Consider the following 18,461-nt stretch of genomic DNA (forward strand, 5'->3'; position numbering starts at 1 on the left):
TGATAACTGTCTCCTGGGGGGACTGGCTTTCAGCTGATAACTGTCTCCTAGAGGGACTGGCTTTCAGCTGATAACCGTCTCCTAGAGGGACTGGCTTTCAGCTGATAACCGTCTCCTGAGGGACTGGCTTTCAGCTGATAACCGTCTCCTAGAGGGACTGGCTTTCAGCTGATAACCGTCTCCTAGAGGGACTGGCTATCAGCTTATATCTGTCTGTTGTACTTTCTCTTTTTTTTCTTCTTTGCTCTCTATCATTCCTCTAGTCATTACCTTCCTCTCTCTATCATTCCTCTAGTCATTACCTTCCTCTCTCTATCATTCCACTAGTCATTACCTTCCTCTCTCTATCATTCCTCTAGTCATTACCTTCCTCTCTCTATCATTCCAACTAGTCATTACCTTCCTCTCTCTATCATTCCACTAGTCATTACCTTCCTCTCTATCATTCAGTCATTACCTTCATCTCTCATTCCTCTAGTCATTACCTTCCTCTCTCTATCATTCCTCTAGTCATTATCATTCCTCTAGTCATTACCTTCCTCTCTCTATCATTCCTCTAGTCATTACCTTCCTCTCTCTATCATTCCACTAGTCATTACCTTCCTCTCTCTATCATTCCACTAGTCATTACCTTCCTCTCTCTATCATTCCTCTAGTCATTACCTTCCTCTCTCTATCATTCCTCTAGTCATTACCTTCCTCTCGCTATCATTCCTCTAGTCATTACCTTCCTCTCTCTCTATCATTCCTCTAGTCATTACCTTCCTCTCTCTATCATTCCACTAGTCATTACCTTCCTCTCTCTATCATTCCACTAGTCATTACCTTCCTCTCTCTATCATTCCACTAGTCATTACCTTCCTCTCTCATTCCTCTAGTCATTCCTCTCTCTATCTTCCTCTAGTCATTACCTTCCTCTCTATCATTCCACCATCATTACCTTCCTCTCTCTATCATTCCACCAGTCATTACCTTCCTCTCTCTATCATTCCACTAGTCATTACCTTCCTCTCTCTATCATTCCTCTAGTCATTACCTTCCTCTCTCTATCATTCCTCTAGTCATTACCTTCCTCTCTCTATCATTCCACCAGTCATTACCTTCCTCTCTCTATCATTCCACCAGTCATTACCTTCCTCTCTCTATCATTCCTCTAGTCATTACCTTCCTCTCTCTCATTCTGCTAGTCTTTATCCTCCTTCCTTTCTCTCTCATTCTGCTAGTCTTTATCCTCTGTCCCCTCTCTCTCATTCTGCTAGTCTTTACCCTCCTTCCTCTCTCTCTCATTCTGCTAGTCTTTATCCTCCTTCCTTTCTCTCTCATTCTGCTAGTCTTTATCCTCTGTCCTCTCTCTCTCTCATTCTGCTAGTCTTTATCCTCCTTCCTCTCTCTCTCATTCTGCTAGTCTTTACCCTCCTTCCTCTCTCTCTCATTCTGCTAGTCTTTATCCTCCTTCCTCTCTCTCATTCTGCTAGTCTTTATCCTCCTTCCTTTCTCTCTCATTCTGCTAGTCTTTATCCTCCTTCCTCTCTCTCTCATTCTGCTAGTCTTTATCCTCCTTCCTCTCTCTCTCATTCTGCTAGTCTTTATCCTCTGTCCTCCTTCCTCTCTCTCTCATTCTGCTAGTCTTTATCCTCTGTCCTCTCTCTCTCTCTCATTCTGCTAGTCTTTATCCTCTGTCCTCTCTCTCTCATTCTGCTAGTCTTTACCCTCCTTCCTCTCTCTCTCTCATTCTGCTAGTCTTTACCCTCCTTCCTCTCTCTCTCATTCTGCTAGTCTTTACCCTCCTTCCTCTCTCTCTCATTCTGCTAGTCTTTACCCTCCTTCCTCTCTCTCTCATTCTGCTAGTCTTTATCCTCTGTCCTCTCTCTCTCTCTCATTCTGATAGTCTTTATCCTCCTTCCTCTCTCTCTCTCTCATTCTGCTAGTCTTTATCCTCTGTCCTCTCTCTCTCTCTCTCTCATTCTGCTAGTCTTTACCCTCCTTCCTCTCTCTCTCATTCTGCTAGTCTTTATCCTCTGTCCTCTCTCTCTCTCTCTCTCATTCTGCTAGTCTTTATCCTCTGTCCTCTCTCTCTCTCTCTCTCATTCTGCTAGTCTTTATCCTCTGTCCTCTCTCTCTCTCTCTCTCATTCTGCTAGTCTTTACCCTCCTTCCTCTCTCTCTCATTCTGCTAGTCTTTATCCTCTGTCCTCTCTCTCTCTCTCTCTCATTCTGCTAGTCTTTACCCTCCTTCCTCTCTCTCTCATTCTGCTAGTCTTTACCCTCCTTCCTCTCTCTCTCATTCTGCTAGTCTTTACCCTCCTTCCTCTCTCTCATTCTGCTAGTCTTTATCCTCTTTCCTCTCTCTCTCATTCTGCTAGTCTTTATCCTCCTTCCTCTCTCTCTCTCTCATTCTGCTAGTCTTTACCCTCCTTCCTCTCTCATTCTGCTAGTCTTTATCCTCTGTCCTCTCTCTCTCTCTCTCATTCTGCTAGTCTTTATCCTCTGTCCTCTCTCTCTCTCTCATTCTGCTAGTCTTTATCCTCCTTCCTCTCTCTCTCTCTCATTCTGCTAGTCTTTATCCTCTGTCCTCTCTCTCTCTCTCTCTCATTCTGCTAGTCTTTATCCTCCTTCCTCTCTCTCTCATTCTGCTAGTCTTTACCCTCCTTCCTCTCTCTCTCTCTCTCTCTCATTATGCTAGTCTTTACCCTCCTTCCTCTCTCTCTCTCTCTCTCTCATTCTGCTAGTCTTTACCCTCCTTCCTCTCTCTCTCTCTCTCTCTCATTCTGCTAGTCTTTACCCTCCTTCCTCTCTCTCTCTCTCTCATTCTGCTAGTCTTTATCCTCTGTCCTCTCTCTCTCTCTCATTCTGCTAGTCTTTATCCTCTGTCCTCTCTCTCTCTCTCATTCTGCTAGTCTTTATCCTCTGTCCTCTCTCTCTCTCTCTCATTCTGCTAGTCTTTATCCTCCTTCCTCTCTCTCTCATTCTGCTAGTCTTTATCCTCCTTCCTCTCTCTCTCATTCTGCTATTTTATCCTCCTTCCTCTCTCTCATTCTGCTAGTCTTTATCCTCCTTCCTCTCTCTCTCATTCTGCTAGTCTTTATCCTCCTTCCTCTCTCTCTCTCATTCTGCTAGTCTTTATCCTCCTTCCTTCTCTCTCTCATTCTGCTAGTCTTTATCCCTCCTCCTTCCTCTCTCTCTCTCTCTCTCATTCTATCCCTTCCTCTCTCTCATTCTGCTAGTCTTTATCATTCTGCTAGTCTTTAGTCCTCCTTCCTCTCTCTTCTCTCATTCTGCTCTCTCTCAGACGCTTTATCCTCCTTCCTCTCTCTCTCATTCTGCTAGTCTTTATCCTCCTTCCTCATTCTGCTAGTCTTTATCCTCCTTCATTCTGCTAGTCTTTATTCCTTCCTCCTTCTCTCTCTCATTCTGCTAGTCTTTATCCTATTCTGCTAGTCTTTATCCTCCTTCCTCTCTCTCTCATTCTGCTAGTCATTAGTCTTTATCCTCTGTCTCCTCTCTCTCTCATCATCTGCTAGTCTTTATCCTCTGTCCTCTCTCTCTCATTGCTAGTCTTTACTAGTCTTTATCCTCCTTCCTCTCCTCTCTCTCTCATTCTGCTAGTCTTTATCCTCTCATTCTGCCTTCCTCCTTCCTCTCTCTCTCATTCTGCTAGTCTTTATCCTCCTCTCTCTCTCTCATTCTGTAGTCTTTATCCTCTGTCCTCTCTCTCTCTCATTCTGCTAGTCTTTAAAAGAACCCTCCTCCTCTCTCTCATTCTGCTAGTCTTTATCCTCTTCCTCTCTCTCTCATTCTGCTAGTCTTTATCCTCTGTCCTCTCTCTCTCTCTCTCTCTCTAGTCTTTATTCCTCTCTCTCTCATTCTGCTAGTCTTTATCCTCCTCTCCTCTCTCTCTCTCATTCTGCTATTCCTTCCTCTCTCTCTCATTCTGCTAGTCTTTTCCTTCCTCTCTCTCTCATTCTGCTAGTCTTTACCCTCCTCCTCTCTCTCATTCTCTAGTCTCATTCTGCTAGTCTTTATCCTCCTTCCTCTCTCTCTCTCATTCTGCTAGTCTTTACCCTTCCTCCTTCCTCTCTCATTCTGCTAGTCTTTATCCTCCTTCCTCTCTCTCTCATTCTGCTAGTCTTTATTCTCCTCATTCTGCTAACTTTATCCTCTCTCTCTCATTCTGCTAGTCTTTATCCTCTGTCCTCTCTCTCTCTCTCTCATTCTGCTAGTCTTTATCCTCCTTCCTCTTCTCTCATTCTGCTAGTCTTTATCCTCTGTCCTCTCTCTCTCTCTCATTCTGCTAGTCTTTATCCTGTCCTCTCTCTCTCTCTCTCATTCTGCTAGTCTTTATCCCTCCTTCCTCTCTCTCTCTCTCTCTCATTCTGCTAGTCTTTACCATCCTTCTCCTCTCATTCTGCTAGTCTTTATCTCTGTCCTCTCTCTCTCTCTCATTCTGCTAGTCTTTATCCTCTGTCTCTCTCTCTCTCTCATTCTGCTAGTCTTTATCCTCTGTCCTCTCTCTCTCTCTCTCTCATTCTGCTAGTCTTTATCCTCCTGATAGTCTTTATCCTCCTTCCTCTCTCTCTCTTCTGCTAGTCTTTATCCTCCTTCCTCTCTCTCTCATTCTGCTAGTCTTTATCCTCCTTCCTCTCTCTCTCATTCTGCTAGTCTTTATCCTCCTTCTCTCTCTCATTCTTCTGCTAGTCTTTATCCTCCTTCCTCTCTCTCTCTCTCATTCTGCTAGTCTTTATCCTCCTTCCTCTCTCTCTCTCATTCTGCTAGTCTTTATCCTCCTTCCTCTCCTCTTCTGCTAGTCTTTATCCTCCTTCCTCTCTCTCTCATTCTGCTAGTCTTTATCCTCCTTCCTCTCTCTCTCTCATTCTGTAGTCTTTATCCTCCTTCCTCTCTCTCTCATTCTGCTATTTTATCCTCCTTCCTCTCTCTCTCTTCTGCTAGTCTTTATCCTCCTTCCTCTCTCTCTCATTCTGCTAGTCTTTATCCTCCTTCCTCTCTCTCTCATTCTGCTAGTCTCCTCCTTCCTCTCTCTCTCATTCTGCTAGTCTTTATCCTCCTTCCTCTCTCTCATTCTGCTAGTCTTTATCCTCCTTCCTCTCTCTCTCATTCTGCTAGTCTTTATCCTCCTTCCTCTCTCTCTCATTCTGCTAGTCTTTATCCTCCTTCCTCTCTCTCTCATTCTGCTAGTCTTTATCCTCCTTCCTCTCTCTCATTCTGCTAGTCTTTATCCTCCTTCCTCTCTCTCTCTCATTCTGCTAGTCTTTATCCTCCTTCCTCTCTCTCTCTGCTAGTCATTCTGCTAGTCTTTATCCTTCCTTCCTCTCTCCTCTCTCATTCTGCTAGTCTTTATCCTCCTTCCTCTCTCTCTCATTCTGCTAGTCTTTATCCTCCTTCCTCTCTCTCTCTCTCTCTTTATTCTGCTAGTCTTTATCCTCCCTTCCTCTCTCTCTCATTCTGCCAGTTATCCTCCTTCCTCTCTCTCTTCTGCTATCTCCTCCTTCCTCTCTCTCATTCTGCTAGTCTTTATCCTCCTTCCTCTCTCTCTCATTCTGCTAGTCTTTATCCTCCTTCCTCTCTCTCATTCTGCTAGTCTTTATCCTCTGTCCTCTCTCTCTCATTCTGCTAGTCTTTATCCTCTTTCCTCTCTCTCTCATTCTGCTAGTCTTTATCCTCCTTCCTCTCTCTCTCATTCTCTAGTCTTTATCCTCCTCTCTCATTCTCTCTTTATCCTCCTTCCTCTCTCTCTTCTCATTCTGCTAGTCTTTATCCTCTGTTCCTCTCTCTCTCATTCTGCTAGTCTTTATCCTCTGTCCTCTCTCTCTCATTCTGCTAGTCTTTATCCTCCTTCCTCTCTCTCTCTCATTCTGTCTTTATCTCTCTCTCTCTCTCATTCTGTCTAGTCTTTATCCTCTCCTTCCTCTTCTCTCTCCTCTCTCTCTCATTCTGATAGTCTTTATCCTCCTTCCTCTCTTCTCTCATTCTGCTAGTCTTTACCTCCTTTCCTCTAGTCTTTATCCTCTCCTCTCTCTCTCATTCTGCTAGTCTTTATCCTCCTTCCTCTCTCTCTCTCATTCTGCTAGTCTTTATCCTCTTCCTCTCTCTCATTCCTCCTTCCTCTCTCTCTCTCATTCTGCTAGTCTTTATCCTCCTGTCCTCCTTCCTCTCTCATTCTGCTAGTCTTTATCCTCTTCCTCTCTCTCTCTCATTCTGCTAGTCTTTATCCTCCTTCCTCTCTCTCTCATTCTGCTAGTCTTTATCCTCCTTCCTCTCTCTCTCTCTCTCATTCTGCCAGTCTTTATCCTCCTTCCTCTCTCATTCTGCTAGTCTTTATCCTCCTTCCTCTCTCTCTCTCTCTCATTCTGCCAGTCTTTATCCTCCTTTATCCTTCCTCTCTCTCTCTCATTCTGCTCTCCTGCTAGTCTTTATCCTCCTTCCTCTCTCTCTCTCTCATTCTGCTAGTCTTTATCCTCCTTCCTCTCTCTCTCATTCTGCTAGTCTTTATCCTCTCCCTCTCTCTCTCTCATTCTGCTAGTCTTTATCCTCCTTCTCTCTTCTCTAGTCTTTATCCTCCTTCCTCTCTCTCATTCTGCTAGTCTTTATCCTCCTTCCTCTCTCTCTCATTCTGCTAGTCTTTATCCTCTTCCTCTCTCTCTCATTCTGCTAGTCTTTATCCTCCTTCCTCTATCATTCTGCTAGTCTTTATCCTCCTTCCTCTCTCTCTCTCTCTCTCTCATTCTGCTAGTCTTTATCCTCCTCCTCTCTCTCTCTCTCTCTCTCATTCTGCCAGTCTTTATCCTCCTTCCTCTCTCTCTCTCATTCTGCTAGTCTTTATCCTCCTTCCTCTCTCATTCTCTTTATCCTCATTCTGCTAGTCTTTATCCTCCTTCCTCTCTCTCTCATTCTGCTAGTCTTTCCTTCCTCTCCTCTCTCATTCCTCTTTATCCTCTCTCTCTCATTCTGCTAGTCTTTATCCTCTCCTCTCTCCTCTCTAGTCTCTCATTCTGCTAGTCTCTCTCCTCTCTCTCTCATTCTGCTAGTCTTTATCCCTCCTTCTCCTCTCTCATTCTGCTAGTCTTTATCCTCCTTCTCTCTGATAGTCTTTATCCTCTCCTCTCTCTCTCTTCTGTCTTTATCCTCTGTCCTCTCTCTCTCTCTCTCTCATTCTGCTAGTCTTTACCTCCTTCCTCTCTCTTTATCCTCCTTCCTCTCTCTCTCATTCTGCTAGTCTTTACCCTCCTTCCTCTCTCTCTCATTCTGCTAGTCTTTATCCTCTGTCCTTCTATTCTGCTAGTCTTTATCCTCCTTCCTCTCTCTCTCTCTCATTCTGCTAGTCTTTATCCTCCTTCCTCTCTCTCTCTCTCATTCTGCTAGTCTTTATCCTCTCCTTCCTCTCTCTCTCATTCTGTCTTTATCCTCCTTCCTCTCTCTCTCATTCTGCTAGTCTTTATCCTCCTTCCTCTCTCTCTCTCATTCTGCTAGTCTTTATCCTCCTTCCTCTCTCTCTCTCTCTCTCATTCTGCTAGTCTTTATCCTCCTTCCTCTCTCTCTCATTCTGCTAGTCTTTATCCTCCTTCCTCTCTCTCATTCTCATTCTGCTCCTTTATCCTCCTTCCTCTCTCTCTCATTCTGCTAGTCTTTATCCTCCTTCCTCTCATTCTGTCCTTTCTCTCTCTCTCATTCTGCTAGTCTTTATCCCTCCTTCCTCTCTCTCATTCTGCTAGTCTTTATCCTTCCTCTCTCTCATTCTGCTAGTCTTTATCCTCCTTCCTCTCTCTCATTCTGCTAGTCTTTATCCTCCTTCCTCTCTCTCTCATTCTGCTAGTCTTTATCCTCCTTCCTCTCTCTCTCTCATTCTGCTAGTCTTTATCCTCTGTCCTCTCTCTCTCATTCTGCTAGTCTTTATCCTCCTTCCTCTCTCTCTCATTCTGCTAGTCTTTATCCTCCTTCCTCTCTCTCTCATTCTGCTAGTCTTTATCCTCTTCCTCTCTCTCTCTCATTCTGCTAGTCTTTATCCTCCTTCCTCTCTCTCTCATTCTGCTAGTCTTTATCCTCTGTCTCTCTCTCATTCTGCTAGTCTTTATCCTCTTCCTCTCTCTCATTCTGCTAGTCTTTATCCTCCTTCCTCTCTCTCTCTCATTCTGATAGTCTTTATCCTCCTTCCTCTCCAGCTAGTCTTTATCCTCTCTCTCTCTCATTCTGCTAGTCTTTACCTCCTTCCTCTCTCTCTCTCATTCTGCTAGTCTTTATCCTCTCCTCTCTCTCTCATTCTGCTAGTCTTTATCCTCTTCCTCTCTCTCATTCTGCTAGTCTTTATCCTCCTTCCTCTCCTGCTCTTTATCCTCTCATTCTGCTAGTCTTTATCCTCCTTCCTCTCTCTCTCATTCTGCTAGTCTTTATCCTCTCTCTCATTCTCTCCTCTCTCTCTCTCATTCTGCTAGTCTTTATCCTCCTTCCTCTCTCTCTCTCTCTCTCATTCTGCTAGTCTTTATCCTCCCTCTCTCTCTCATTCTGCTAGTCTTTATCCTCCTTCCTCTCTCTCTCTCATTCTGCTAGTCTTTATCCTCCCTTCCTCTCTCTCTCATTCTGCTAGTCTTTATCCTCCTTCCTCTCTCTCTCATTCTGCTAGTCTTTATCCTCCTTCCTCTCTCTCTCTCATTCTGCCAGTCTTTATCCTCCTTCCTCTCTCTCTCTCATTCTGCTAGTCTTTATCCTCCTTCCTCTCTCTCTCATTCTGCTAGTCTTTATCCTCCTTCCTCTCTCTCTCATTCTGCTAGTCTTTATCCTCCTTCCTCTCTCTCTCTCTCTCATTCTGCTAGTCTTTATCCTCCTTCCTCTCTCTTCTCTCCTCATTCTGCTAGTCTTTATCCTCCTTCCTCTCTCTCTCTCATTCTGCTAGTCTTTATCCTCCTTCCTCTCTCTCTCATTCTGCTAGTCTTTATCCTCTTTCCTCTCTCTCATTCTGCCAGTCTTTATCCTCCTTTCTCTCTCTCTCATTCTGCTAGTCTTTATCCTCCTTCCTCTCTCTCTCATTCTGCTAGTCTTTATCCTCCTTCCTCTCTCTTCTGCTAGTCTTTATCCTCCTTCCTCTCTCTCTCATTCTGCTAGTCTTTATCCTCCCTCTCTCTCTCTTCTGCTAGTCTTTATCCTCCTCTCTCTCTCTCTCATTCTGCTAGTCTTTATCCTCCTTCCTCTCTCTCATTCTGCTAGTCTTTATCCTCCTTCCTCTCTCTCTCATTCTGCTAGTCTTTATCCTCCTTCCTCTCTCTCTCTCATTCTGCTAGTCTTTATCCTCCTTCCTCTCTCTCTCTCATTCTGCTAGTCTTTATCCTCCTTCCTCTCTCTCTCATTCTGCTAGTCTTTATCCTCCTTCCTCTCTCTCATTCTGCTAGTCTTTATCCTCTTTCCTCTCTCTCTCATTCTGCTAGTCTTTATCCTCTGTCTTCCTCTCTCTCATTCTGCTAGTCTTTATCCTCTGTCTTCTCTCTCTCTCATTCTGCTAGTCTTTATCCTCCTTCCTCTCTCTCATTCTGCTAGTCTTTATCCTCTGTCCTCTCTCTCTCATTCTGCTAGTCTTTATCCTCTGTCCTCTCTCTCTCATTCTGCTAGTCTTTATCCTCTGTCCTCTCTCTCTCTCTCATTCTGCTAGTCTTTATCCTCTGTCCTCTCCTCTCTCTCTCATTCTGCTAGTCTTTATCCTCTGTCCTCTCTCTCTCTCTCTCTCATTCTGCTAGTCTTTATCCTCCTTCCTCTCTCTCTCATTCTGCTAGTCTTTATCCTCCTTCCTCTCTCTCTCATTCTGCTAGTCTTTATCCTCCTTCCTCTCTCTCTCTCTCATTCTGCTAGTCTTTATCCTCCTTCCTCTCTCTCTCATTCTGCTAGTCTTTATCCTCCTTCCTCTCTCTCTCATTCTGCTAGTCTTTACCCTCCTTCCTCTCTCTCTCATTCTGCTAGTCTTTATCCTCCTTCCTCTCTCTCTCATTCTGCTAGTCTTTACCCTCCTTCCTCTCTCTCTCATTCTGCTAGTCTTTACCCTCCTTCCTCTCTCTCTCATTCTGCTAGTCTTTATCCTCTGTCCTCTCTCTCTCTCTCATTCTGCTAGTCTTTATCCTCTGTCCTCTCTCTCTCTCTCATTCTGCTAGTCTTTACCCTCCTTCCTCTCTCTCTCATTCTGCTAGTCTTTATCCTCTGTCCTCTCTCTCTCTCTCATTCTGCTAGTCTTTATCCTCTGTCCTCTCTCTCTCATTCTGCTAGTCTTTATCCTCTGTCCTCTCTCTCTCTCTCATTCTGCTAGTCTTTATCCTCCTTCCTCTCTCTCTCATTCTGCTAGTCTTTATCCTCTTCCTCTCTCTCATTCTGCTAGTCTTTATCCTCCTTCCTCTCTCTCTCATTCTGATAGTCTTTATCCTCCTTCCTCTCTCTCTCATTATTCTTGTATTTTCATTTTCTTCTTCTCCACCTATATTTGTATTTCACTCCATTGCTATGCTTCTCTCTTGCTCTCTCCCTTGTCTTCCTCTCTCTTAATCTCTAATTTTCCCTCTCTCACCTGTACTCTCTCTCTCTGTTTCTCCCTCTCTCTGTCTATCTCTTTCTGTTTCTCCCTCTCTCTGTGTCTCTCTCTCGGTTTCTCCCTCTCTGTCTCTCTCTCTCTCTCTCTCTCTGTCTCTCTGTCTCTCTCTCATTAATGGCAGCTGTGACAGCTGGAGTCACTGAACTCGTCCTCCCACCACAGTAGTGCTGTGATCCCATCTTTCTCCTCTCCTCCTCTTCTCCTCCTCCGCTTCTCGTTCTTTAGTTAGCTGAAGCTCTGTCTCTTGGCCACAGGGACCTGTGTTGCCATGGCGTCCAGAGGAGTGTTCATCCCAGATATATTTATGTTTAGAGACCACACATCGTTGGCGTCCATCAGTCTCTACCATGCCGTTACCAGGGGTGTCCAACTCATTTCACGACGTGTCTGTGGGTGTTTGGTTTTTCCTTTCAATTAAGAGCTAGACAAGCAGGTGAGGGGAGTTCCTTACTAATTTGTGACCTTAATTCATCAATCAAGTACAAGGGTGGAGCGAAAGCCCACAGACACTCGGCCTTGTGTGGAAGGAGTTGGACACAGGTGCGTTAGACAGACCTGTCTGTGTTTCTGCTGGCCTCAGAAAAAGACACAAGCATCACTCTCTTTTTCTTTCTCACTCACATTCTCTCTCTCCCTCTCTCTCGATCACTCTTTCACTCTTATGCTCTCTCTCTCATCTCCCTCCATAATATTCATTCTCTCTCTCGCTCTCTCCCTCTCTCTCTCTCTCGCTGTCTCTCTCTCTCTCGCTGTCTCTCTCTCTCTCTCGCTGTCTCTCTCTCTCTCGCTGTCTCTCTCTCTCTGTCTCTCTCTCTCTCTCTCTCTCGCTGTCTCTCTCTCTCTCGCTGTCTCGCTCTCTCTCTCTCTCTCTCTCTCTCTCTCTCTCTCTCTCTCTCTCTCTCTCTCTCTCTCAATTCAATGGGCTTTATTGGCATGGGAAACATGTGTTAACATTGCCAAAGCAAGTGAGGTAGATAATAAGCAAAAGTGAAGAAAAAAAACGATTTAAAAAAACAGTAAATATTACACTCACAAAAGTTCCAAATGAATAGAGACATTTGAAATGTCATATTATGTCTATATACAGTTTTGTAAAGAATTGCAAATAGTTAAAGTACAAAAGGAGACATAAATAAACATAAATATGGGTTGTATTTACAGTGGTGTTTGTTCTTCACTTGGTTGCCCGTATCTTGTAGCAACAGGTCACAAATCTTGCTCTGTGATGGCACACTGTGGTATTTCACCCAGTAGTTATGGGAGTTTGTCAAAATTGATTTGATTTCTTATTATTTGTGTGTCTGTGTAATCTGAGGGAAATATGTCTCTCTAATATGGTCATACATTGGACAGGAGGAAGTGCATCTCAGTTTCCACCTCATTTTGTGGGCGGTGAGCACATAGCCTGTCTTCTCTTTATTCTCTACAGCAGCCTTTCTCAATAGCAAGGCTATGCTCACTGTCTGTACATAGTCAAAGCTTCTTTCTTTTTGGGTCGGTCACAGTGGTCAGGTATTCAGCCACTGTGCACTCTCTGTTTAGGGCCAAATAGCAATCTAGTTTGCTCAGTTTTGTTTTGTTAATTCTTTCCCAATGTGTCAAGTTAATTACGTGTGTCAAGGTTCCCTGCCAGTGTTGGTAGAGTTTTTCTAACCAGAAATCTGGATTTCCTAGTCAGAAACCTTAGTTAGAACTTTTAAGACAATATTCTCACCAGGTAGGTGGCTATCTAACTCACATCAAATGTCTCACTCTTAGAAGTTTAGGTGCCTGGAAGAACCTCTTGAATTGCCACACCGGCAAAATCTTTCCAGGGCAAGAACCCCTCTCAAAAGGGTCTCAGAGGAGCCTCTGTGTAAAAGTTCAAACAATACCATTTTTGTGATAGAAGGGGTTCATTTTTGTAACCTTTTTAATAATATATTGTAGAAGTGGCAGTGTATCAGATTGGAGGTGAGGTTTATTGGAGGAAATGCTTTTAGATAGTTCTTTATGGCCACCCGTTAGCGTAAATGTCATTCCCGTTCATCATGTTACGTTCGTACACTGAAAATGTACATTTTTCTTGTAAATGTATGCACATGACATATTCTTTAATATAATATGAGTAATATTAACATTTCTGATTACATAAAGTAATAAAGTGGTAATTATTCCAACTTTGTGATTTGCATAGGTTCTTGATCAACACTTCTATTAAAACTGTCAGTGTTCAACCTTAACATGTGATGGCAATACAACAGAACAGATTAACAGGAAAGACATTTACTCTAACGGGTTTCCAAAAATATATATTTTTAAGCCATGCCCCTCCTAAGCCACACTTCCACTCCAGGAACACGTTTATTTGATTTAAAAAGAAATTGCGGGTAGATCAGCTTGTGGCTTCTATCAACGTAATTGTCTGGATCATCATTTCCAAAGCCACATATATTTTTGGGTAAATATATATATTTTTAAATATATTTTCTTCTTTATTGTTTTCCACTAGCCCTACCATCCCTCCCCTAATTGGAGTAAACTAATGAACAACGATACTTAGGCTTCTACTTCAAGATTATATATAGTATATTCCTTTTACGGTAACAGTATATTTTACATTAGTTATCTTATTTTTTTGTTTGTTATTTCTAGTCCCACACAAGGTTCCTCCAAGAACCCCTCAACTAACCAAAGGTGCAAATATTGACTAGCAACTAGCAACTAGCAACTAGCAACTAGCAACTAGCAAGGATCGCCAGGGTTCCTCCAGTCACCACTAATTCTAAGAATGTAGTTCACGATATTTTTGGCAGTAACCACTGTCCCCCCCACCATGACATTAAAGGCAGGGGATCTCCCTAATTTGTTATTGGTTCCAAACCAGATGGACTCAGTTTCCCCCCAGGTGAAGTGACAGTTTATTGTCGGATAACCATTTACTACCATTTATGAAGTTCTGCACTCTGGATTTTTTTCAATCACTGCCTTGTGGGACAAAAGAAGTGCAGAATTATCAGCATAAAGAAAAAAAGTCCCATGAAAAGGTCATTGATGTACAACAGGAAGAGGAGGAGCCAAAGAAAGGTTCTCGGGTTCGGATAGCGATCCGTTTCACATCCACCATTTGATTATGACCCGTGGGATATTCTCTGACCCACTCCACGGATATTCTCTGACCCACTCCACGGATATTCTCTGACCCACTCCACGGATATTCTCTGACCCACTCCACGGATATTCTCTGACCCACTCCACAGTTAACCTGTTGAAACCCCAGAAGTCTTTTGTCAATGTGAAACGTTGAGTAAAGAAAACACGCGTATTATCAACACGTCATTGGTAGATCCAGTGTTCGCTCCTTCAGGGTGTTGCCTGGTTTCAGCACTCGCTGGTTTTGCAGCAAATGTATATCCACTCAGCAGGCAGCAGCTAAAGTTTAGTTCAGTGTGTCTCCCAACGTTCCTTTCCTATTTCCTGATGGAACAGACACCCTCAGGGTGCAGCTTACCTTAAAGGCCGAGTGCAGTCAAAACCTTGATTTTTTCCCCCTGTGTTTTATATACATTTCCACACTATGATGTTGGGATAATACTGTGAAATTGTGAAAGTTATGATAATAACTCCCTTATTTTAAGAGCTGTTTGAAAATACTGTATTGGTGGGATGGTGTTCTGGCCTTCCATGGTGACATCATCATGTGTTAAATGAGTTAATAGACCAATAAGAAAGAGAGTTCCAAACCTCTCTGCCAATAACAGCTAGTTTTCCCCGCCTCACTCAGACCACTCACAGACAGTCCTAGCAACATTTTGCTGCAGAAATGTATCTTTGCTAAGAAGCTGTTTTTTTTACATGTATTTTTTTAAACCATTTTAATGAAAACAATCACAATAAGGTACGTAATTCTTACAAAAAAAAACGGGACCTTTAACTCCCACTGCTGTAGATCACACACACACACGCACGCACGCGCACGCGCACGCACACGCACGCGCACACGCACACACACACACACACACACACACACACACACACACACACACACACACGTGTGTTTCCTGACTTTGTATGGTCAGCTGATTTAGTTTGAATAGTGTGTTTACCAAGTGTGACTTCAATAATGAACCCAATCAATAAAGTGGTCAGAGATGGTCATTAAACATGGCAACACACTGAGGTGCTCAACTCTAAGTATTTACAGTGGCACACAACAAAACCTTTCATTGAAGACCGTTTTCAAAAGTGCTGATTTCTCTCTGTCCCTTAGAGAAGGTGTGAAAAGGTTGGTAATCGTGTCTATGACAGTTTAAAGTTGTGTCCTGTGTTGCATCCAATACAGTTAATCCGAGGAACGTCGGGTATGTAGCGTGCATTCATCTGTGTCAGTCGAAGGAGCTTACCTAGCTTGTGAAGGACCTGCCTAGTTACAGGATATGCAATTACTACAGTAGTCAAGGCAATTAAAAGTCCATTAAGGACCAGGGGAAAACAGGCTTCAACTGAACAGAGGGAAGAGATGTCATAACTTCTCCTCTCATATTTGTGAGATCCTGGGGGAGGATTGAGTAGAAGACACGTAGGAACACGGAACACAGAACACGGAACACAGAACACAGAACACAGAACGCACTTCATCAGAAATCCACATTCTGTTGACTCCATGTTGGTACATGTGTCATATTTCTCATATTGCCAGATACAGTAGTTCCAGGATGGCATGTTTTTTCAGAGTGTAATTTGAAAAAAAGTAGAATAACATTTAATAATAAAAATTATATTTTGAAATCTTCTTCTAGCTTTTTCCAATTCCATTCTGAAATTCAATTAGCTACTCAGATAAATTAATTCCAATTCCATGGCCAAACCAATGCCGCCCTCGGCACAACATTTAAGTGACCTCTGCTCGATCCAGAATAGCAATATAGTGAATTAATAACAGAGGAGTTTCTAAGAATTAGGTGCGGTACTTACTTAACTAGAATCCCAAGAGCTAGGTACTTGAGCCCAATTGCTCCTGTGAATAACCATTTCCATTAATGGACGGAACTCTGTGAACGGAACACATCTGCTATACATAGAAAGTATTTATGCAGCGTTTATCTAGTGTGCTGTGGATTACAACTTCCTGTTCCAGTTCTTGTCTTTTCTGCTTCGTTGGAACTAAATGAGCGGTTGGTTTTTCAGTTCCGATGATACATTATGCCTCTTCCACTATTGCTCCGATGGGAAAGGAGAGGAAATGTGTACAGATAAATGACTAAATGACTGGAGTCACATGGCTTTCCTGTGCTATTCGTCATAGGCTTAATATTATCTAATAATCACATTGTTGAAGTAAAGATGTGTTGTTTCTTGATTTTGTGTCTCTACAGCCATGAATTAAAGTTCCTGGTAGGTGCAGCTGAATAGGCACCCGTGAATCTGTTCTCTCGGACTTAGATGCCGGCCTCTACTTTTAATGTGACTCCAGCAACGATGTGGGGGGGATAACTAAAGCTAGGGGCCTCTGCTTCTGTCCCGGGAAGATGTTCTCCAAGAACCGCTTCAATGGACAACACGGAACACCCGTTGCACCCAAAGGCGACACCAAGGAACGGGTTCGCAAAAAGAGGGCCCCCAACCCCAGGGTAGCGCTTGTCATTCGGGAGAAGATCCACCGCCTGCTCCAAGGATCCGGCCAGGAACTACCCGCCCCAGACCTTTACTATGCTGGGATCGAGGAGGAGGGGGGAGGAGAGGGACAGGAGAAGAGAAAGGAGGCCACAAATATTTTTGTAAGGTGTGGGCCCAGAGAGGAAGTTTGCTCCTCGAGGATCCCCACCTGTAAGGCACATGGAGGGGTGTCTGGGGCTTCCTGCATTGGGGAGGTGGAGCTGAACAGAGAGGGCTGTGTCAGGATCCCTTGCACTCTGCAGCACAACAGCAGAAGCCAATCTCCAGGGAAGCAGAAATTGAGTATCCCAGACGGGATTAGGACTGTCCCGGAAAAGAGACGAACACCCAAACACCAGAAATGGATAATCCCGGCAGGTATCCGGACCATTCCAGAACAGAGAAGAGAAGCCCTACATCAGAACCGGATTAGCCCAAACAGGAACAGCTCAACGTTTGCCTCGGAGGCAGGGGCAGCAGGAGGGAAGGCTGACTTCGGTCGGACCCGTGCAGATCAAAAGAGACCTGTTTCTATGGGTGACTATGTGGATTACAACTTCAACAGAACACGGCACGATACTCTGCTGGAGGTGGACGAGGAAGAAGAAGACGAGGAGGAGGAGGAAGAGGAGGAAGAGGAGGAAGAGGAGTCTAGTGCCATCATCGAGCACATTCTCAAAGAGCTGAGAGGGATCAACAAAATCCAGGAGGAGATCTCGGACCTGCGAGATTACCTTTCATCCGTGCGTGGCTCTGTAGAGGAGGTGTCTTCCTGTGTGGATGCTGTGCTCCTGGAGATAGAGGGCATTCGCTCAGGAAACAAGGCTAGTGGCAGTCCAGGAGATGGGGCTTGGTCTGGGGCAGCAGGAGGCAGTGACGGATCCTCCTTCATCCCTCACCAGAGGCCTGTCAGCGCCTATGGCAGTTTAGGCAGGCAGATGGTGCCTTCAGATTCCAATGTCTGCCGACCGTCCGTCTTCAGCCAACGCCACAGCATCCACGGGATGCCAGTGGAGTTCCACTTGCCAACATTAGAAGAGAAGTCTACCACAGTCTCGCCAGGCACCGAATTAGTGGAGCCTGTTGGCCAGCAGCAGGAGGATGATGAGCTTCCATCCCAGAGCCCACCATGGTCAGCAAACTGAGCTGTGGCTACCTGGAGCGGCAGGACGACCAGGACTTCCCAAGCACCAGCTCCCTATCCTCAGAACACAGCATCAATTCAGAGTCGGTCCTTGAGAGACCCTCATCCAGCCACGGTGCAAGGCGTGGTGGTGCTAGAGGTGGTAGTGGGGGTGGTGGGGTGGAGAGCTGGGGTGGTGGTGGCCAAGAACATGGTGGGACTGAGAAGACTATATGGTGTGAAGAACAATGTTATTCCAGACAGAGGAGTCTGGAAGAGCATGAAGGAGAGGGGCCTGCCTGTTTGGAGGGGACAGGGAGCTGGGATCGGTATAGGGGCTCAGATGGGTATAGTACTGGTACCCTGGCCGAGTCCTCCACAGGAAGCTCCAACCTCCACTCTCTCCACTCCTCTGGACTACACTACAACTCCCCCGCCAGCACTTCCAGTCGCGAGGAGTGGCGCTGCCATAGACGGAGGCTGCAACAACATCATGGGACTCAAGTTCCTAGAGACATCCACTCAGAGTACCCCAGCCTGGGATACAAGGGTGCTGCTGATTGCTTATTTCCCCAGAGCTCTGGTTACCACTCAGTGGAAGGACATACAGAAGGAGTGGAGAGCTATGGCTACACAGCTCCCCCCACAGATCTCAGCTACACAACTGACTGCCAAGTAGATAGTTACCTGGAGAACTATTCTGGCCATGAGCACGACATGACTGACGAGTTTACAGAGGTGACCTGTACCTGGGGCTCACTACAGGTCACCTGTACTACTGTGGCTGAAACAGACATGCCATTGGTCAGTACAGATGAAGGAGTTATGCTAGGGCACCTCCCGCGCCCTAACAGCGCAGAGATCCAAAACGTTGGTTTTAACGTGAAGCGGATCGGGCGAGCCGTGCTGGACTTCAGCTCCGCCCTGCGGGAGGCACTACGCAAGTTGGAAGGACCCGGAACCGACAAGAGTCCTGGAGATGAGACTGAGCCCACAAGCTTTTTGGTGGAGTCTCAAACAAACCTACCCCATGCAGATATGTCCCAAACGTCAAAAGAGGATGGGTTGGACCCAGGGGCCTTGGACGACACAGAGAGACTAACCCAGACCTGTGTCCTCTCCTATGCCC

The 18,461-nt window shown here is 44.9% G+C and overlaps 1 protein-coding gene across 1 annotated transcript in view; it reads left to right on the forward strand.

The window, feature by feature from the left end:
- The first annotated feature begins 16,082 nt into the window (after positions 1-16,082).
- LOC135565093 (protein unc-13 homolog B-like) overlaps positions 16,083-18,461 on the forward strand; it is a 97,122-nt gene continuing 94,743 nt past the window's right edge. The window contains exons 1-2 of the mRNA XM_065011124.1: positions 16,083-17,341; positions 17,773-18,461. The exon at positions 17,773-18,461 is cut by the window's right edge and continues 599 nt beyond it. Of these exons, the coding sequence (XP_064867196.1) occupies positions 16,083-17,341; positions 17,773-18,461 (1,948 nt within the window). The remainder of the gene's footprint in view (positions 17,342-17,772) is intronic.

This window comes from Oncorhynchus nerka, linkage group LG27, assembly GCF_034236695.1.
Source record: "Oncorhynchus nerka isolate Pitt River linkage group LG27, Oner_Uvic_2.0, whole genome shotgun sequence".
Classification (NCBI taxonomy): domain Eukaryota; kingdom Metazoa; phylum Chordata; class Actinopteri; order Salmoniformes; family Salmonidae; genus Oncorhynchus; species Oncorhynchus nerka.